The sequence below is a fragment of the Megalobrama amblycephala genome, linkage group LG17, assembly GCF_018812025.1.
Source record: "Megalobrama amblycephala isolate DHTTF-2021 linkage group LG17, ASM1881202v1, whole genome shotgun sequence".
Lineage (NCBI taxonomy): Eukaryota > Metazoa > Chordata > Actinopteri > Cypriniformes > Xenocyprididae > Megalobrama > Megalobrama amblycephala.
The window spans coordinates 13,456,615-13,479,620 of NC_063060.1; the positions used below are offsets into that span (position 1 = coordinate 13,456,615).

Below are 23,006 nucleotides of genomic sequence, written 5' to 3' on the forward strand. Positions count from 1 at the left end.
GAATGACATATTACAACAAGAACAATATTAACATGAATAATTATTCATATTAACATGAATATTAATATTACTAATATTATTAATAATAATAGGTTAACATTAAACATCACCAAGTACCATATGTGCTATGTAAATTTTAATTCAGCCATTCTATCATTCATTTGGAATGTTTGTTTACAAAGCTTGAAAAGAAGATAATGCATTTTAGTTATGTTTAATGTAGATAAATAACTTGCACTGAAGAGAAATAATAAAAAAAAAAGAAGCTAAATCAAAAGATATTTATGCTACTGCTAATGTTGTTTCATTTCATGGCTCTTTCAATCTTTTGTTAGAAATTTTGTTCATCTAGCCATTATTCAGTTGAAACACTGAACTGATTTCAACCAAATAATGACTGTTTACCACTTCAATTTTAGAGCAGATTTACAGCAGAATTTAATTCTGTTTGCATCATTGAATAGTTATTTTCCTGTTTATCACTGTAAAGCAGTTTTGAAAAATCTATATTTGTATAAAGCACTATATAAATAAAGGTGACTTGATTGCGATATTTAGGGTCTGGAGTGCAGATTGGCCCATTAGAGAACTATGGAACTCAATAGATTTAAACATCAAATCAGAGCCAATCAAGGCCACACTGGATTAACAAGCTGGAAAATAGCTGTGGGCTAATTGGACTGTGTGAAAGCTCCTCAAACTAGGAGGTAGATACAAGCGGGAGGAGGGTTCAAGAATGGGGAATGTGGAATGTGGATTGGGGCAGACTGGTCCCTAGACCCCTGCATCCCTCCTCGGTCTCCAGAGCAGCGGTATTTTCCCATGCACTTTACTGGAATGAAGCCAGAGAGTAGAATATCACAGTGCAGGGGTCACAACAGCGTCAGGGCACATACTCAAGAGTTCTGAAAGCAAACAGAGCTCCAAGCTCTTCAGGGACAATTGTGTTTACCCTGACTAGAGTGAGGGATAGTTTCCGTCCCCACAATCACAACGCAAATGGAGAGGGATTGATGGAAGAAGCAAACAGTAGACAAAGTCTGTTTGGAAGAGGACACTAGCTTACTACATTAATGAATAATGTGCAAAAAAACTCTGTATACTACTTATTAAAAAAAAAAATAAAAATAAAAAAATAATTAAAAGGTACCGTAGAACGTCTTTTTAAAAGATGTAATATAAGTCTAAGGTGTCCTCTCAATGTCTGTGAAGTTTCAGCTCAAAATACCCCATAGATTTTTTTTAATTCATTTTTTTAACTGCCTATTTTGGGGCATCATTAAATATGAGCCGATTTAGGCTGCGGCCCCTTTAAATGCTCACGCTCCCCGCCCACGGAGCTCGCGCTTGCCTTTAACAGCATAAACAAAGTTCACACAGCTAATATAATCCTCAAAATGGATCTTTACAAAGTGTTCGTCATGCAACATGTCTAATCGCGTAAGTATGGTAGTTATTTGGATGTTAACATTTGATTCTGAATGAGTTTGATAGTGCTCAATGGCTAAAGCTAACATTACACACTGTTGGAGAGATTTATAAAGAATGAAGTTGTGTTTATGAATTATACAGACTGCAAGTGTTTAAAAAATGAAAATAACGACAGTCTTGTCTCTGTGAATACAGTAAGAAATGATGGTAACTTTAACCACATTTAACAGTACATTGGCAACATGCTAACGAAACATTTAGAAAGACAATTTACAACTATCACTAAAAATATCATGATATCATGGATCATGTCAGTTATTATTGCTCCATCTGCCATTTTTCACTGTTGTCCTTGCTTGCTTACCTAGTCTGATGATTCAGCTGTGTAATGCCTTGAACATGGGCTGGCATATGCAAATATTGGGGTCATACATATTAATGATCCCGACTGTTACGTAACAGTCGGCGTTATGTTGAGATTCGCCTGTTCGTCGGAGGTCTTTTAAACAAATGAGATTTATATAAGAAGGAGGAAACAATGGAGTTTGAGACTCACTGTATGTCATTTCCATGTACTGAACTCTTGTTATTTAACTATGCCAAGATAAATTCAATTTTTAATTCTAGGGCACCTTTAAGTAATGGATGTATCCAAAATTGGGAATGCTGCCTTTGCAAGCAGTATAGGGAAGTAGGAGGTCATCAAGGAACATTCAAACTCAATGTTTATGTAACATTTCATGTACTCAGATGCTTTTATCGGGTTGGTCTTTGAAAGCAGCATGGATGCACCATTGATTGCTTACGATATACCATATTTAAATGCAGGACTGAATCTGAAAATGTGATGATTGACAGTGATAACCAAAAAAAATGCATAGAAACACACAATATTGCCAAGCCCTATATCTTCCTACAAGTCTTCATGGACAGGGTGTAGCGTACCTCACGGATATACTCCTCCTGCTCCTCGCGGAGAGTAAGCTCAATGAAGATTTGCTGGAGTTTCTCATTGCAGTAGTTGATGATGAACTGTTCAAAACTGTTGTCCTGCAGGAACAGAAAATTAAATGAGAACCAATACACCATCATAACTGTGATAATTAAAATACACTGCAATCTACTCACTAATACAGCAACTTTCACTCAACATTATTTACTAAGCACTTTCCTCTAGTAACCTCTATAAGCTGAATACAGGCTGGATTTTGTTTTGTTTTGTTTTTTGTTTTTTTGTTTTAAATGGGGAGGAATGTCAAAAAAAAAGGGAGAAAAAAAAAAAAAAATCTTCTTTAGAAAATCTGTATTTCTTTTATAGTTTTCCCAAAAATAAAATACAAAAATCTCTAACAAAAGTTGGCATACCATTGTAGCTGCGCAATAACACATGCTTACACTGGTTTGCTACCAAAATGGCTCTCTGCAATCTGTGTTCACATGCATTTGTCATTATTAATTCATTCTTAATTGGCATGTGATGGATCTCCGATAGGTTTTCAGCAAAAACTTATATCATAACACCTACAACCAAAACAGAATTATTTCAAGTTGTTTTGTGGGGTGCCATTTTAAAGAATTCATAGGAAATAATATGTATACCATATCAAAAATAACCCTGAACAAAGTTTGTTCTTACAAAAACAGGTCTTTATAGCTAAGATTAAGCAAAGTACAAGGCGTGACATGGTACAATACACATCAAGGCTCCATAATCTTATCTGCATCTTTTCATAGAGGTGAAGTCTTTAACCTTTTCACCCACAGTAAATCTGTTATAAATGCTTTTAGGGTTACGAACACATGGTTAGAAAAACTAACCGTTTCCCTTTCTCATGCTAAACCCCAATCAGTGAACCAACACCACTGTTAAATTAAAGAAACAGTAATACACATTTTTATGATCATTTGCTTATGATAAACGGTTAGGATTGTACTATTTATCCATGATGCTGGGGCTCAGGAATTAACAATACTCCTCTTTAGTCAGTTTTTTTTAATCTTCAGAGCAATCCTAGTGCATGTTAGTCTCTGCAACTAAAGCCACTGCAATTTAAAAATAAATAAAAAAAATAAAAAAAATCACTTCCAAAAAGCAGCATATGGCACACTGAAAAGCACTAGCTCATTGTTTTACTTGTCAATGCCAATTTTATCTTGGCAGCCTTTCCTAAGAGGGTGCACTGGCACATCAGCCTGGAGCTGCAGTGTTCTTGGAGTACTGAGAATTAAATAAGTAAAACTGTTCAAAGAATAACCTCAACAACTCTTGCATTTTCTGCAGCCCCAAAAGCTCAAAAACACTGCAGTTCTCTGGCTGGTTTCAGTGAAGCTTAAAGAAATTCAATTGTCATCATTAAAAAAAAATATGGGTTAGGAACTTGAAGTTAATAAATAAATGACAGAATTGTCATTTTTTGGGGGCTGAACTGTTCCATTAAGGTCTTCTAAATACAGTATAAATTATGCTAATGTTGTAACATCAAGTGTACAGGGCATACCAATACTACTACGAAACACTGTGCTTCAGGGTTCTGCTCTAACAGTGGCTTATGCTGCTGAGATGAAAGAGCTGAATTAAGACTAGGATTAAGTGCTAAAAATTGCAGCATGCACACTGCCACAGGATTTCCTCCGCAGGTCTACTTACTCCATCCTGTCGCCATGGCCACAACAACATAAACAACATTCAGGAGAGAGTGATACAATCAGACATCAGAACACATGCAATGGACAAATGAAAACCATTGGTTGAAAGAAGAATTAGAAGGCCCAGACCGAATATGCAGACATTTTTTTGCACTCTTTTTGGTTGGAAACTCAGCAGAATGTATTTAATGGCAATGTATGCTGCTAAAAGTATTAAACAGACTTAATAAACAAAAAATATATACTTCAGATTCAGTGTGGGCCTGTGAAGTAGTTCTCTGTATTATGTTAAACACTTCTGAGATTTAGTATGGCAACATTACTAAAGTCATTATAGCCATACTATTAGCATAAAAATAATTTAGGACAACAGCATGCATTTGGACAATTCTGTGTTTAAACTGACAGACTTTTCCACAAGTTTTGTGCATAAATATTAAGTGGTTCGATGGTAGAGGTGCACAGTAAGTGTGTTAGTAAGTGTGTTTTACCAACATCCAAAAATTGTTTGGTGTATGAGCGTGTTATGTCTCTTATAAAAATTCATGTGTCAAAATCCCAGAACAAATCTTTTACCTCAAAGATTTCAAAACCGTAAATATCCAGGACTCCCATAACTTTTTTCCGTTTCTTGGTTTGAGCCTGACCAAAAAAAAAAGAAAAAAAAAAGAAAAAATAAAAAGAAGAAGACAGTGAGTTATTGATCACAATTCTAAGGCAAACAAGACTTGGCCATGCAGCACATGGCAACAGCAGGATCTCATTGTACAAACAATACTCTTGTGTCACTGTGGCAGGTAGGTAGCTATAAACATATCAAATCAAACAGTTCAATTAACTTTAACTAATTTGCTCAACAAACTGTTGCTCGCTTTTAAAAGTGACTTCTGTGTGAGTTGTATTCAATACTTCACTACAATACTGTGAATAGACAATGGACTTCCTTTAAATGCGACCACACCTTTACAGCGAACATCAAAGATTCAATGAAAATGCAGAACAACATACCTTAATGCTTTCATTGATTCGGTTCACCAGCCAGCTGAACAGTCGGCTGTACAGGTTTTTGGCAAGAGCATCACGGGCATAATAGGCCTAAAATGGGACAAGTCTCAAATTACAATCAATGTCCAGAAAGATACTGATTCAACTTTAGATTGCTCAAAGTCATATGGCTGCACCATGTAACAACAAAACAAAATTATCACAGTTGAAAAGACAAAAAAAGGAGGTTTCTGGGCTCATCTTGTGGCCCGTCATCTACCAAGTTAACTTTGACCAAAAATGCATTTCGAGTTAGTGGCTAAACAGCATGATGCTACGCCAAGGACACATCACAAGATGCTAACTGGACCCCTCACTCAGATGCAATTATTGCAGAAATCAAGCTTTTGGGTTTACATGGATTCCAGCAGCCACTAATGAGGTTTAGCCAGTAATATATTTCGACTTCTAATTATGTTGATGGCTCGATAGTGTTGTTGCATAAAGTTAAGTGTTTTTTTTTTTTTCTTCAAATATTTAAATTTCTAAAATCTTTGCCCCCTCCTAGTCAGCTCAAGCTGCATCCACTCTGTTCTGCTGTGTCTTAAACCGTGTTAACAGTTTTACTGTAGCTTACAATCAAATTCCATAGATTTATCATTTTTGACTGTATGTCCAATGCAAATCCACCAAACAGGCTGTTTTGATATATTTTTTTGTATTATTGTTCTTTAATACTATTCAAAGCTTAATTTAATCATACGCTCCTGAGAATATATATAGATATAGAATCAACCATTTAAAAGGAGCTCAACCTACAGACAAGGAGGGTGCTTGTGCTGACCTGAGCCACGTTGAGCGTGGTGGACACCTTCTCCATCTTGGCCTCCACTGTACGGAAGCTGAACGCTCTCTCCAGCACAGACTGTTCAATGCCCAGCAGCTCACACATCTCCTTGAGGTCTGGGACAGGAAATGCAAAAGAAACACAGGCAGATCAGATTAAAGAATTATTTATGGATAGAGTAGACAGCGTGTTATGTAATTTAAACAAATTTTCCAATTGCCAAAGATGAACATAAATCCTCCGACTTAAATAATAATAATAAATAAACTCAATTTACTGTAATAATGTCTTTAAAATTTAAAACTATGACAGTAATTCTTATCAAATGCTTGTCTCCTAGAGTCTAGAGGTCAAGGTTTTGACTGATACATGTTAAGCCCCTCTTTAAGGAGTTTAAGCTAAAGAGTATTTTAAAAGTGCTTCTTTTTTTGAGAGGATCTGAGAGGATCCCCCCCCCCATCCTCCATCCCCCATCCCCCATCCTACACCAGCTCAATCTGCCTCATTTCAGCCCACCGCTATCAGGTCAAAAGGGCAGAGGAAAGCACATTACTGCTAATGGGTTTAAGCACAGCAGACGAACCAGACGATGTAGCATGTAAATGGAGGTGTTGACATAAGACTGTGATGTTTAGTCTGGCCCAGCCATTGTCCTGGCCAAATGAAACTACTAGAACAACCAGTAACGAACAACCTTCATATTTGAGTAGTTGACATATTTGTTGACACTAACATTTAGTTTACTATAGTCAAAATTTTAGCTTAAACTTTTTGTAATGGTTTTAGATTAATTTCGGCATGTAACAGGACACATCTGTCACTGATTAAAATATAATATCTACGCATTAGTCAAGGAGGCATTTATCTGGCTTTACAAAAACATCATTAGCTTATGCATGCATGCTAAAAAATGCAAGGTTTATTTGGTTAAGTACCCCTGTGGTTGGTGTTGATTGACTATACTACCAACTGCAAGCTATTACTGTAAATATCACTTGACATATCAATAGATGGCAGTAGTGAACAACCTGTTGAGCAGATGAAGGCTTGTTATATACAAGACTACAGTTCATGTTGTTTCACAATTAATATTAATTAGATTTTCCATGCAAGCAAATGTTTACATCATTATGTCTAATACTGATTGGGATGTTTGACCGTCCACTTGAAAGTTTCTTAGAAAGTTTACAAATCAGAGGTTTAAAAAAAGTGTAAGCTTTCAGTTGTACAATAACTAACCAGATCTCTTAAAAAAGTTTTTGGATAGGCAATGCTTTCTGACAGAACCTAGAACTTACCATTCTTGTCCTTGACTCGACTCTCATCAAACCCGTTGACGCGAGACTCTGGTTTGAACTCGATATTTCCCAGCTTGAGAACAGCAGCCACCAGCTCAAGTACTGACTGAACCTCATCCTCCATGAAGCCCACAATTTGCATGGCATTCTGGGAAAACAGAAGAGAACATATTTTTAGTCAATAGTGGTCTGCTGATGGACATTTTACATGGCAGTACATATGGTGGCTTCTGTTAAGTGATTGACTGGCCGATGACCACACCACTAATGGACAGCCTGAGGGTGTTGAACAATCTAGAAAAAAACCATGACAGAAATTTCCATCAGACCACAGACTGTCAAAGAGAACAGACTGAATATTGGAGGTGGTCTATAATAAATTGGTTTACATTCAACACCTAAAAAAAATGGAAAGAAATAAGAAATGATACTTTAAAGAAAATAAATACCATTTTTAGGACCAATATTTTTATCATCGTGGCATTATTTCCTTAACAATAAGCAAATTACTTCACACTTCTCATTACCGAAAATAATAATAATAATAATAATAAAAAAAAAAAACTCAAAACATACCTTTTATTTATTATTTTATATATACATCTTTATTGTGATTTGATGTTGGGGTAAAATACAACCCGAGATTTACCCTAATATCATATGGGTGTGCGGGCAAATATGTAACATTATTAAACTTTTACAGTATATTTAGTATTTCACCAACGGAATCATCAGCAGCTTATGATTTCTCATGTTGCTTGTGCTTCTACAATAGCTTGTGTTAATATTTGTTCTTGTGAAGCCATAAATTACATTTGAAATGTCATGGAATCACTGATAATGAACATGCAAGCAGTTCATTGGCAAAGTCAATGGTCTAAAGGCCAGAGATAACAGTGAGTGAGATGTAAAGAGCTCAAACATGACACAGCTCAAAGAGAATGACAAACCAATAACTTCTTTTATCTCTAAATAAAATGGTAAAAACTTTATCCTTACAGAGTGGAGAAACTCTTCAATAGTGTTTTCATGTTAATAAGACAGGCATGTTGTGTCTCTAAGAATGAAAGTTCTGCAGAGTTTTGTATATTATTTACAGCCTAGCATAAATAGCAACCATCCTCCCTCATGGAAGTGTTTACTGTCTCCTACACACAGAGCCTTATTTATGCTTAACCTTATAAACTACAACTGTCTACACTGCAAAAAAGCATGTTTCTAATTAATTGGATTTGACTCCCCAGGCAAGGGGTTAAAAGACAAAGCCAGCGGCCCAGCACATGCTGAGTTAGGGTGTTCTGATGTCAGCATGCAGCTTGGCTTAGACCTATTGTTCATCAGAACTGCACTGTATTGTCTGATACAGTGCTGAATTCCGACCGGTTTCATGTGGGCCGCATTGTTTGCTGGGACAGTCATTCTGCACTCATTTCCAGAAGACAAGCAGAGAACAAGATTCCACAATAAAGATGACAAAATTACTACTACTACTACTACTACTACTACTACTACTACTACTACTACTACTACTACTACTACTACTACTACTACTACTACTACTACTACTACTACTACTACTACTACTACTACTACTACTACTACTACTACTACTACTACTACTACTACTACTACTACTACTACTACTACTACTACTACTACTACTACTAAAAACGAAGAAGAAGAATTTCAATAACATTAAATAATCTTACCAACCCCAAACTTTTGAATGGCAGTATTATACCCATTTGCTAAATTAGTAATTAAAGTAATTAAAATAGCATTGTTACTTACTGTAGCAGATTTTTTTTAATTATAATTATCAATTGATTTTAAACAGTTTGGTCTTTGAAACATTCCAGATGCTTCTAAACAGCAGAGAAATTTATATACAGCTTTGTGTCAGGGTCCTAAAATTACCCTGTTTATTTTACAACAATGACTGACTAACTGCACCCTATAAATTAACCCACTACATAACTGACAGCTATTATCAAACTTTTCAAAATGTATGAAACAAAGTAGGGTATATGTTTAAAAATAATACTGTAATAAATGTTAGTAATGAAAAAGTCAGACAGGTGCCCAAGGGAAGTAAAAATCTGAACAACTGTCTCAACCAGGCCAGCAGAAAATAATCCTATTGTGAAGCGCTACATGACCCTTTTGACAACAATAAGTATGCATGAGAGAAGGACAGGAAAACAGAAGCACTGATTTCTATTTGCCCAAGTCAGCTAAGAGCAGGTGGAATTCCCCTTTAAATGAACCTCCATTTCTTTAAGTAGAGGCTTGAATAAAGCTCAAATTACATAATGCCACAAGGCAAAGTGTCTTGCTCAGATCAAACTCCACCTCAGTGGGGTAAAGGATGATCTTATCCAGTTAAGCTGAGGAGATAAGGTGCTTTGCTAACATCTCATCATACAGAGTGCCATGGATCGGAGCTAATCCCAGTCTGAAACAATGACTCTCATGCTATAATGTGTTTAGGAACCAGCTACTGTATGTAGGGTAGGACTGAAAGCAAACTTACTCTGACTGTTCTGAAACTGGCAGCATCGTCCAATCCATTGACTGTTGCCGAATCCAAGCTAAGGTAGTTGTATTTGCTGAAGTCTCGGTCCAGCTTCAGTTTTTCTGAAAGAAAAATGCAATTATAGTGCCCTTTAAGGCAATTCAGTTCACTTGACAATAAGGGTGTAACGATACGTAGTTATATCGAGATATCGCAATATAAAAACGTGACGATATGTATCGTTGATGTAAACAATATGATTTGCGATAGTGTTAGTTTTATCCAAGGCTCAGCTTACTGTATTTATAAGGTATATTTCACCCCAAAAATGTAAATTCTGTCATCATGTACTCACCCTCATGTCATTTCAAACCTATAAGATTTTCATTCAACTTCCAAACACAAATGAAAATATTTTTTATGAAACCCCAGAAATTTCTGTCCCTCCATTTAAAGTCCATTCCTCAAACTAAAAAGAGCCAAAAAATGTCATAAAGGCATCGGAAAAAATTATCAAACGAGTGGTCTAATCCAAATCCAGGTCTTCTGAAGGGAAATGATGGCTTTATGATGAACTGTGATTGCTGTGATTGATTGCATTGATCATCTGAAGCGCATACGCACTGCCAGAACAGCACTCCTCAAAGTAAAAATGCAAACATCATTTAAATCACCATATCACATTTAGTTTTAGTAGTATGATTATTAAATATGTTTAGATGGTTTATTCTTATATGTATAGTGCATTAATAGTGGGAGAGACGGGACATAGCGAGCACCGGGAAAGTATGTGCGTGCGCGGCTTATCTGTGCAAGAGATCCAACGAATGCCTGTATTGTAGGGGTGTAACGATACACTCAATGTCACAATTTGATACAAATCATGATACTGAAATCACGATACAATGCTATCGCAATATTTTAAGCCAACATTTTTTTTATCATTATTATTACTTTATTACTATTAAAATAATAATATTATTTTATTATTATCATCAGGACCCACAAATATTCCCCCCATTTCATTATTACAGTATCACGATTTGTATCAAATTGTGACATGAGTGTATCGTTACACCCCTACTTAAGCATCTTCGATAAATGAGCACTGCAATTTCTCCCATTTGTTTTTCCATGAGTGGTCAATCTCTTTCTCTTTTACTGTGTTTGGTTTTGTCAAAGATTTCTGTCTATGTATCAGTCATTTCATAAATTGCAATCAGATTATGTTAAATCTATGTGGATTTCTGTCCAGCTCATGCCTTTGATGCCTGAAATCAAAGTCTGTCATTGTGTACTCTTATATTAATGCAGCCTTTAATGCAATTATTAATGCAATGTAACAGTCTTTTCCTCACTATGTTCTAAAAGCCACTGAATGGATAGTGCATCCAGAATACACATGTAATCAAAATAAAATTTAAGTAGTCTCTTACTGAGCATGTCATCTGATGCTCCAGAAAGCAGCTGGTAGAAGACGTGGAAATTCCTCTCGCCTCTGGGCTGCTTTACCACACGGGATTTCTCCAAGAGATCTGTGAAAAGAAATATCAAAGCACAAAACAGATTATGTGCACCCACAGATGACAACAGTTAGGGGCATTGTCCCCAAGTAAAAAACAAACAAACAAACAAACAAACAAAAAACATTAGTTTCCTCCATAGAAAGTTTTAGAGAGAATGTTTAAACCTAAAAGACAGGCCTAACATACGATACAATGCTGTCAAGCAATGATCTACTACTGCAAAAGCCAAGTCAACATGTTTTCAAATTCATAAATTGGTGACACTATAGCCATAATTAACAATTATTGCAAATTATAAACCTCATCTATTATATGGGTTTCTAATTTGCAATAACATTATTTGTTATAAATGTGTCTTTTAAAGAATTATGAAACATACATACAGTTTTTACACATATAGTACATATAATGTATGTCAGAAGCAAATTACAAGTTCAACATTTTAGTTCTGTAAGTTGCAAAAATATTTTACAATATAAATTTTTTACTTTTATATACAAACCCGTTTCCAAAAAAGTTGGGACACTGTACAAATTGTGAATAAAAACAGAATGCACTGATGTGGAAGTTTCAAATTTCAATATTTTATTCAGAATACAACCTAGATGACCTAGATGAGAAAATGTATCATTTTAAGGGAAAAATAAGTTGATTTTAACCACTGTGTGGCATCCCCTCTTCTTTTTATAACAGTCTGCAAACGTCTGTGGACTGAGGAGACAAGTTGCTCAAGTTTAGGAATAGGAATGTTGTCCCATTCTTGTCTAATACAGGCTTCTAGTTGTTCAAATGTCTTAGATCTTCTTTGTCACATCTTCCTCTTTATGATGCGCCAAATGTTTTCTATGGGTGAAAGATCTGGACTGCAGGCTGGCCATTTCAGTACCCGGATCCTTCTTCAACGCAGCCATGATGTGGTAATTGATGCAGTATGTGGTCTGGCATTGTCATGTTGGAAAATGCAAGGTTTTCCCTGAAAGAGACGACGTCTGGATGGGAGCATATGTTGTTCTAGAACTTGGATATACCTTTCAGCATTGATAGTGCCTTTTCAGATGTGCAAGCTGCCCATGCCACACGCACTCATGCAACCCCATACCATCAGAGATGCAGGCTTCTGAACTGAGCGCTGATAACAACTTGGGTTGTCCTTGTCCTCTTTAGTCCGGATGACATGGCGTCCCAGTTTTCCAAAAAGAACTTCAAATTTTGATTCGTCTGACCACAGAACAGTTTTCCACTTTGCCACAGTCCATTTTAAATGAGCCTTGGCCCAGAGAAAATGCCTGCGCTTCTGGATCATGTTTAGATATGGCTTCTTTTTTGACCTATAGAGTTTTAGCCGGCAACGGCGAATGGCACGGTGGATTGTGTTCACCGACAATGTTTTCTGGAAGTATTCCTGAGACCATGTTGTGAGTTCCATTAAAGTAGCATTCCTGTATGTGATGCAGTGCCGTCTAAGGGCCCGAAGATCACAGGCATCCAGTATGGTTTTCCGGCCTTGACCCTTACGCACAGAGATTGTTCCAGATTCTCTGAATCTCTGGTTGATATTATGCACTGTAGATGATGATAACTTCAAACTCTTTGCAGTTGTTCTCTGAGAAACTCCTTTCTGATATTGCTCCACTATTTTTCACCGCAGCATTGGGGAAATTGGTGATCCTCTGCCCTTATATGTACATTTAACTTTTCCAGCCTCTTATTGCTACCTGTCCCAACTTTTTTGGAATGTGTAGCTCTCATGAAATCCAAAATGAGCCAATATTTGGCATGACATTTCAAAATGTCTCACTTTCAACATTTGATATGTTATCTATATTCTATTGTGAATAAAATATAAGTTTATGAGATTTGTAAATTATTGCATTCCTTTTTTATTCACAATTTGTACAGTGTCCCAACTTTTTTGGAATCGGGTTTGTATTATATTATATTATATTATATTATATTATACTTTTATACTGTATCCACCAATCCACTGTTATCATGGAATCAAAAAAATCAGTGACTGCCCACTGCCATAAAGTATTAAATAAACATAATAGAGTCTCCTTACACTTCTGAACATCTTTCATATTTAAATATTTTTATAAATTTTAATCTTTTGCAGTAAGATTCAAAATTCTTATGTCATTCACTTTTATTTTGTTGTGAAATACAGTTTTGTTTTTGTCTTAATCACCTTCTTTCAGGAAGCAAAAAGTCTATCATATGGACATATCATTTAACACATGATAAAACTGTTCTATTGGCTACAAACAATTCTCTCCAGTTATTTTAGTGGAAAACAAAGGTGTTTTCCTGTTTACATTAGAATGAATATTTAGATATTCATGGCGAAGCTTTCATTGTTCATTGTATTCAGATTGAGACCAGGAAGTCTCACAGGAGATATTCATCTGTAGGAGGAGGGATATGTCACACCACCCACGCTCCATCCAGATGTGCATCCAGTAGAAAACAGAAGCATCAGCCCAAAGCCTTGATTACATTATCATAAACCACATTTATTAAGTTGAGAGTGAGATATGAGAGAAGACGACATTGAACATTGTTTATATGCACAACTACCAATACTGTGATGCAGAATTAGCTATGAATTACTGAATTCTGATAATATTTGTTTTTTGTATCAAGCGAATATGAAGTGAATTGATTATCTCCTAAGAAGGCCACATATTGAAGTCTGGGTTGATAAGATGTTAATCAAACAATCAGTTCTCGTAAATCCATGTGTTGGATGCAGGAGAAACGGGAATAAAGTTCTGAGTGACTTTGACAAGGGCCAAATTGTTATGGCTAGGCAACTGGGCCAGAGTATCTCTGAAACAGCAAGGCTTGTGGGTTTCTTCCAGTAAGCAGTGGTGAGGATTTACCAACAGTGGCCCAAAGAGGGACAAACCACAAACCGGCATGGTGTTGGGCGCTCACTGCTTATCAATGCAACGTAGGCTATCCCGTCTGGCCCGAGCCAGCAGAAGGTCTACAGTGGCACAAGTCACATAAAATTTTAATGATGGTTATGGGAGGAATATGTCAGAACACACTTTTGGACTCTAAAGCATATGGGGCTATGTATGATGACCCGTGTCCAGCGTCGAAAGTGTCCTAAAATGGGCATGCAAGTGTCACAACTGAACCTTGGAGCAGTGGAAGGAGTTCACCTGGTCTGATGAATCCCGTTTACTTTTACATCTTGTTGACGGCCATGTACATGTGCACCGTTTACCTGGGGAAGTAACAGCACCCGGATGCACTGTTCTTGGCAATGTTCTGCTGTGAACATGTCATTCCTATTGAGCATCTGCGGGATGTGCTAGACTAACAAGTTTGATGCATTACATCTTGTGGACGATCATGTACATGTGCACCGTTTACCTGGGGAAGTAATAGCACACCCGGATGCACTGTTCTTGGCAATGTTCTGCTGTGAACATGTAATTCCTATTGAGCATCTGCGGGATGTGCTGGACTACAAGTTCGATGGTCTACCTCGCAACCTATAGGACTGCTGCTAATGTCTTGGTGCCTAATACCAGAGGACAGCTTCAGGGGTCTTGTAAAGCCCATGCTTCTTCTGTACCTCATATTCATGTGCTTTGGACAGTCACGAAACACAGAAATACAGCTCGTTGTATAAACAGTTGTTTCAAAGTTGATGAGGAAAAGGACAAATGGTGATGGAAAAACGTGTCAGTTGGAGTGAAGAAGATACCGTTTCATTCTTACCTTTATAGTCTGAACATGCAATTAATGAAAAACTTGATAGTACAGTCGCCAGTGTATGAGGATGCACAAATGCTAGAGCTTTTATATAAACAGTTCGTGCTCATACCAAAAAAAAAAAAAAAAAATTGACACAGGCAAATAAGAACATTAACCCAGGGTTTAGGTATGTACAACATGAAACGTCAGTTTCTGAATACCCAGGATTAATTGTTAACTCCAGGAAATTATAAGCAGTGTGAAACGTGAAGCAAGACAACCCAGGATTCCGTTTACCCAGGGTTTACAATGACCTAAGGTTAACCATTTTAAGTGTGAAAAGCCCTAGTCTCACGCCCACAGACCGTTGGCTGAATGTCTGATGCATATGGCACACTTAACTGGAAACACTTCAGGATTTTCAAAGTTGTCATCTGATTGGTTGAATTCTACAGGATGTTCGAGAGATGTGTGTCGCATTCTTCAATGGTCCACATGGAAACAAAGATGCTGTGACACCAACCCCCCTCGTGGATGAAGAACGCCGTCGTGTTTACAACTGTGACAATGAGCACTTAACAGGATCAACTAAACGCTTTTCAAAAGTATGCGAAGTATGTAAAGTTCGCAGCATAGACTCTTTAAAATACATTCAAATGTTTTACACACTGGTCTGTTATTGTATGTATATCGATATTACAGTTTCACGCCCCTAAACATGATGCGAAATAAAACGAACTCTGATTGGTTGCTTTACATGCCAGTCAGACTGCCTCTGGGTGGTCTTTGGCCAAGGAAAGCTGCTATGGTGTAGCCAGACGTTCAGACTGATGACAGAAGGTCTGGCAACGCAGGACTAGAAAAGCCCTAGTATCTACAGAAGCCTCCTTCATATGCATGTCAGATAAAAAAAGAATCATAGTAAATACATTTCTTGTGTTTTTTTTATCAATATGTTTTTTTTATGCAACGTTTCACTTCACTGTAAATACAATACAAGTTTATTTATATAGCACATTTAAAAACAACTGGTGTTGACCAAAGTGCTTTACAAGGCAAAAGAAGTCGACAATAACGACAAAATTTAAGCACTAAAGAAACAATAAAAGTAAAAAGAATAAAAATAAAAGAGAACAACTAGTTACAAAAACAATTTAGGCCAGTATGAGTCACGGGATATTGAAAGCCATGGAAAAAAAGTAAGTTTTCAGGGCAGATTTAAAAGTAGACAAGGTTTGGGCAGATCTGATGTAGGCTGGAAGGCTATTCCATAACTTGGGGCCGATGGCCGCAAATGCGCGATCACCCCTGTTTTTAAGTCTGGTTCTAGGAACATATAGTAATTCAGAGTTCCTAGATCTAAGTGATCTAGACTGAGAGGATGGAAGCAGTAATTCAGATAGGTACTGTGGCGCTTGGTTCCGCAAAGACTTAAAAAAAAATAAGACTTTGAAGTCAATTCTGTATTTGACCGGTAACCAGCGAAGCGAAATCAGAACTGGGGTAATGTGATAATTTTTACGCTTCCCTTTGAGGAGCCGGGCTGCAGCATTTTGGACTAACTGTAAGCGTGTAACACAAGACTGAGAGGCACCAATATACAAGGAATTACAATAGTCTAGGCAAGGAATCTACAATAGTCTAAATGTTTGTGGCGTCAAAATAAGATGACCGAAAACAGGTGAAGGTCTCGCTGTGTGCATATACATGAACAGAGGCATTGAAGGCGTAACTGTTAGTAAGTCAGCCATGTTGTTTCAAATATCAGCACAAAAAAAAAAAAAAAAAAAAAAAGTGACCCATGTATGTGATGAGTGAAGTAGAGAAATCACAGCAGCAACATTAAGAGAATTGATTGATTTTCTCACATGGATGGCGACACTAAATGATCGACTAGTTATTCAAACTGCTGTACTATATACTGTACTGTAGGTTACAAACTCTTTAAATCAATGAGCAAATGGACTAATTGTGTCAATGGACCATGTCAACAGTTACAGGAAGTTGCTGTGGGATAAACTTAGGTTGATTACGCATCTCTCAATGCCAAGTGGTAGGGCTTTTGTTTCTATTTAAAGACTTTAAGGTTACTTGTCGGTGGCAAAATCCCACTATTTTGACCACATAAATGTTGCTACACTTTATAAATTAACTGTTATGTCAGGAATTATTTAATAAGTTAGTTGACATATAAAAGAAAGTGTAATTCAAATTTAATGCTGAAATCCATATCAATGCATTAAAGAAAGTACATATTTTAGGTCCTGAAACTGGGGACCATTCCTCATTTCAACGACCCATTAATTGGAGACTATATATGAACCATTGCATGAGAAAACCTTGAGCTAAATGAACCACTGGCTTCAACAGTCAAGGGTATGTGTGCCAAACCAACTAGACTGCTGGTCTGGATTTTAATTTGCAGAGAGACAGGCTCAAGGGGATATTACAGGAGCCATTTGCTTGCTATGCTGCTACAAAATAAGGACACACTCTGGATGGCTTGTGTGTATATGAAATGCACCTTTTTGTCAGCACAATGCAAGAGTAAAGACAGCACCACTTGTATAAAATACTAATAGAAATAGGTGCCCAAAAATGAAACATCTGTCATCATTTATTCTCCCTCAGACATCTTTACACCCACATGACTTTCTTCCAGAAAACACAAAAAGAGAAATTCAAGAATGTTCATGTAGTTCTTTTCCATAAAACAAAGTTCATGGTAACCACAGCAACCATAAAAGTAGTTATGCACTATATTCCAAGTGTTCTGAATTCATATATACTACCGTTTAAATGTTTGGAGTCAGTAACGTATAACACAAGTAATTTGGACTAGTTTTATGGTGGTACATTTTGAAGCTTGACAGTCATAAGCCACTCAGAATTGGTCACTTGTCTGTTACCTAGCTACCAGTTTCTCTGTAGCTGGCAAAGCAAACTATATGAATGAATTAGACATAAGTTAATGATAAAATTAAAAGAAGTATCTGATCATCCTCCATAACATGGTCATTTACATCTCATACAATTTGTAAACTTTTGCGTTACCAAGGCAATGACTGATGCATTTGTATTACATTGCATAGAGCTTCGTTATCAGTCCCACAGTGGAAAATGAAACCATATCCATAGCGGCTGGGCCTGATCTGGGCCAAACATAATGGTTTTGCCCAAAGGAGGAAAAGTGGTTATATATCGCTGTGCTGAATGAACATTTTTCAAGCTTTCTTCGTTTTGTATGAGGGTGAGTAAATAATGACAGATTTGGGGTGAACTATTCTTTTATTCCTTCTTGGGAATCATTACAGGGACACTCAATGGTCTCTGCCTTATAATTATACTCACAATTACTGATGACTCCACCAAGGGGGTCTCCTTTGAAGTCAAACTCGATATCCATGTACTTTCCCTGTAGAAAGAGAAAAAAATTGTTAGCACATCCCATAAAAAGTGCATGGTGGGTTAGTTGATGACATGGTTCTTTATTGTTGTTTAACATGGCCTTCTCGTGCAGTCAAAACAAGATATGACGAAGAAGCTAAGGTCTAAGAAGTGTTTCCTTCTCCTATGGTGACACTGCATCAAGGGCTTTAGTACTAATGGCAGGCTTGCTGTGGAGAACCACGTGGCTCTTTAGTGGTTTCTGATGGTAGGAAAAGATGCATGACAACGAGGGCAGTGATCACTGCAAATAGGGCTGAAATTTGAGCCTTCCGTGAGGCAGATGGGTTAAAAAAGAAAAGAAAAAAAAAAAAAAAAAAAGAGAAAAGACTTTCCCTCTAAGCGCAGTCAATTCTCCAAGCACAGGCCTGTTCATAACACAAGCTTGCAATCATAAATAGATTTGCAATGGAGTAAATACTGTGTGAGAAAAGGCTTTTTTTGCTGCTGCTGTAATGGTAAAATAAACTTTTTTTGTCTTTCTGTCCCTGCACATTATTTGGGAAAGGAACAGTAAGCCCAGTGTCTCTGGAGCCAGTAAAATTTTTCCCTCTTTATTTATATCCAACAGCTCTTCAAAAGGAAACTGCCTTAGAGGCTGCTGAATACACTTATAGAACTCCAAAATCCTCAGCCAACACAGGAAGCAACAGCTGAAAATTGCTTTGAGAAAAGTTATAACAGAGAGCTGTTGAAAAATTATATGATAAAATGGTACTTGATATACAAAACATTGTGATTTTTTTATGTTAAAGGTGTTAAGTGCATGTGATTGTATTGAATGTGCACATGTAGTTTATTTAAAAACTTTTTTTTAAAATTATACTTGTAATTAATATTAAAAATGAAAAAAGGCCACTTATGTGTACGTAATGTACACTTATGACTGTTTGTTAACACACTGTACACTTTTAAAAAGTGCTTTGTAACAATGTCAAATTAAAAGTTTTAGTTTTTAAAATCAGTGTTTTAATAATCTTGTTCTTCAAAGTACACTTATTTTGATGTGTTATGATTATTTAAGATAACATACATAATATACTAAGTTGTAACATTACAAATTTGTAATTACAAATGAATGAATTTCATTCATTCATTCAAATATATTTTAAATACATAACATACACGTTTTAATAGAAATGACATTGAAGTATACTTAAGGTTACCATAAATGCTTGTACAAAATATCACAAAGACAATAGAAAACTAATGAAATTATATAAACATGTACTTGAGTTCTACTAAAAAGATCCAAAAATCTTCAGGTAAATGCATTTAATAAGAAACATGAAACTAAAATAAATCATTTAAAATGCAATTAAGTGTCTGAAACTGTTCACACTTAAGTACTGTATATTCTGTATATTATTTCAGTAACACTTTACAATAAAGTCTCATTTGGTAACAATAATTAATGCATTATCTAATATGAACTAACAATGAGCAATATATTAAAGCATTTATTAATTTTAAAATTTGTTAACATTAGTTAGTATAAATCTAGTTGTTAATTGTTTGTTCAGATTAGTTCACAGTGCATTAACAAAATGTTACCAAATATTGGATTTTTTTACTACACTGGATGCAGTGAGGCGCAGTGCGATAAATCCCCAACAGTAAGCAAATTCCACATTCGGTTTCTGATGTAGTAAGTGCTTTGCCACGGTCGGTTCAGTGTAGACAGCTTTTAGCTGTTGCGGCGCGATGCAATGCTACAAGGGTCACGTCTGGTGTGGACATGGTATAAGATAAATAAATGCTTTAGAAATATTGTTCATTTTTAGTTCATTTATCTAACTAATATAATTAACTATTTTTATTTTATTTATTTCTTATGCATTTATTATTTGTAGAACTGAATACATTTTTAGCATATTTATAACAAACATTTCTCTCACCTGAGCAACCATCTTGGATCTATTGTTTGCCGCTATACATTATGGGATTGCCTTTGACAAAGAATGCACTAATGCCTTTAAAATCCAAAATGAAACAACTTAGGAGGCATCATAATCATGTAACTGCCTTTCTGTTTGAGGTGTGCCTATGATGCCTCAAACTAGCTAGGTTTTGAAACAAAGCCACAGAAATAAATGGTTATGTAACACCGATGGTTTCATGTGGGTGATGCAAGAGCCAGTAAGAGTGCTCAAACTAATTTTTGTGCATTTCAACCCACAAATTACTAAGATTTAGATCTGGTAAATGAGAATAAACGGCAATAGCAACAACAACAACACCAACACTGACACAACACTGTTCTGTTTACCCTGTTATGTAAATTAAACAGCACCTCTGTTGAACTCTGAAAGCACATGGTGGACAATGCTGTGTGGTCTGACCTCTGTAAGTACACACTCTATAGCTCAGTATATGTTTACTTAATGTGGTCAGGCCATGATAGACAGCTGAAAAAAAAAATGCCAAACTGTCAAAGAGCAGCAGCAGGAAACATATTTGCATAAATGGAGATATTTAACTGTGCTAATCTTTGTGAATTGTGCTAAATGGCATTGTGGGAGTATGTCCTTGTGGACAACAGGGAAAAAATCATAGAAAAATGAGCAGAACAGACTCTGGCAGAGTCAAAGGCATCTGGAGGTGGTTGCCAGAGAGGTTACACAGAGTTCTGTTTGAATCCTGCTGTATGCACGAACAGTGTTGGGGGGTAGCTAACTACAAGTGGCGACGCTACTAACTTAACTCTTTAAGACCGAAGTGTACCGCCGGTGAAAAAATACTAAGCAATCGCTTAGTATTATGGATCATTTGAAAGGTCTGACGGACTAGAATATAACAAGCATAATTGTTTTGGGCTTTGACTAAACTTGAGCGAGTTTTCATACATGAAGCCCCTGGAAGATCAATATGTAAATAATATACAGTTGCTGCATTTTTGTCACGTGTTCGCTTGTAACTTCATGAAAGATGCTCCAATTGTGGAAAAATCGCACATCATTACTTACAGTAGATGCTCCCGATTGAAATTAGTCCAAAACATAATCCCTTGCATCAAATCACAAGATATCTCTCATGAAAATCATGATGCAGCTCACATGTAGGGGAACTTGAATTGAAAAATGAATTGTATATTTGATATATATTTGAGTATTGTGTGTGTCTTTAGACAGTTTACAAAATAAAACAATATTTGAAATCATAATTGCATCGCATTACGTTGTTTTAAAGCCCAAATCTTTTACTTATAACATTCTTTCATTAACAATTATTGAGTTATTTGTAATATACAATGTCATTGTATTGTATATTGTAAAAAAAAAAAAAAAAAAAAAAAAAAAAAAAAAGTTTCAATTTAGGGTTAGTTTAGTCTAACCCTAACTTAAACTAACCCTAAACTGAAACTTTTAGATAGTAACTTGTAGTGTAGCTTGTAGCTTGTAGCTTGTCAAACTGCAGTTTCAGAGTAGCTTCCGCAACACTATGCACAAACAGCAATCGCTCTACTGCTGCTGTGTCAGAATAGGGCCAGATGTGTCGGTCAAGAAGAAGCAGAACACAAAAAGTGGTACTGCAAAAGGAGATTGTATTGTATACAAAAAGCAAAACCAAACTCCCAGGAAAAGGATTGCATAAGAGAGAACACTTTGGGGGTGGGCTGACAGAAAGCAATAGAATCATTTGCCTGTGTTCACATAACTGATCAAAAGTCCATGTTGATCTAATCTAAAGCAAACATGCACTAGAGGGAGGGGCAGCATCAAAACAGTCGTAAAATATTCTGCCTGGAAGAAGAAAGAGATACTCACAAATCGAGACGAGTTATCATTCCTCATAGTTTTGGCGTTCCCAAAAGCTGCAGAGGAAAAACATGTTGTGAGTTAGTCATGCCATATTCATTCAACAATACACTTCTACTTTGACTGATGTCATCTGGTGGAAGAATGATCCTGAATCCTGTTATCTCTCTTTTATCATATTCATGAAACCTAAAATTAGACGGTCAGAAATTTGAAATAAAACAGGAACAATTCCACACGTCCATCAAAAATTGGTGTCCATTATAAAAACAGTATAATCAGTATATGAGTATATGCATATTTTAGTTACCTGTAAATGGACAATGAATGGAATTTACATTTTGGCAGACACTTTAATCTGAAGTGACTTTCATTGCATTTACAGATTACATTTTATCTGTTCATGCATTCCCTGGGATTTGAACCCATGACCTTGCCATTGGCATGCCTGTTTGAGTTTCACGATGGCACCAAAAAAAGAAAAGAAAGTTTTAAAAAATAAAAAAATATATATAAAAATATTTTACTGCAGTACATAGTATGTATGCTACATTCGGTATGCTAATGTTCTGTATGCATGGAACATTCAGGTTACCAACTACAGTACATTTGCAGTATACAAAACATCACATTGCACAGAATACTGTATCCCACAACGCAACATTCCATTTACAATGTAACAAATAAACTTTTAAATTATCATCAAATTAGACTGAAGTTGATAATTACACATTACATTTGACTACACTGCAAAAACTTAAGAAATATGAAAATGGCATAGTGATTGACTTTTACAAAAGTGATTGAGTTACAAAGTGACAAATTTTGCTGGTAACTGTTCTA

At 36.2% G+C, this 23,006-nt stretch overlaps 1 protein-coding gene across 7 annotated transcripts in view; it reads right to left on the reverse strand.

Moving 5' to 3' along the window:
- myo1b (myosin IB) overlaps positions 1–23,006 on the reverse strand; it is an 89,858-nt gene that overhangs the window by 21,381 nt on the left and 45,471 nt on the right. For 4 of the 7 annotated variants that reach the window (XM_048164775.1, XM_048164776.1, XM_048164773.1 and 1 more), the window contains exons 6-15: positions 22,173–22,219; positions 18,310–18,373; positions 11,158–11,256; positions 9,740–9,843; positions 7,207–7,354; positions 5,906–6,024; positions 5,086–5,172; positions 4,654–4,719; positions 4,079–4,084; positions 2,377–2,481 (exon numbers count right to left, since the gene is read on the reverse strand). In XM_048164775.1, coding sequence (XP_048020732.1) covers positions 2,377–2,481; positions 4,079–4,084; positions 4,654–4,719; positions 5,086–5,172; positions 5,906–6,024; positions 7,207–7,354; positions 9,740–9,843; positions 11,158–11,256; positions 18,310–18,373; positions 22,173–22,219 — 845 coding nt within the window. The remainder of the gene's footprint in view (positions 1–2,376; positions 2,482–4,078; positions 4,085–4,653; positions 4,720–5,085; positions 5,173–5,905; positions 6,025–7,206; positions 7,355–9,739; positions 9,844–11,157; positions 11,257–18,309; positions 18,374–22,172; positions 22,220–23,006) is intronic. The other 3 variants (XM_048164774.1, XM_048164777.1, XM_048164779.1) reach the window with 1 other exon arrangement.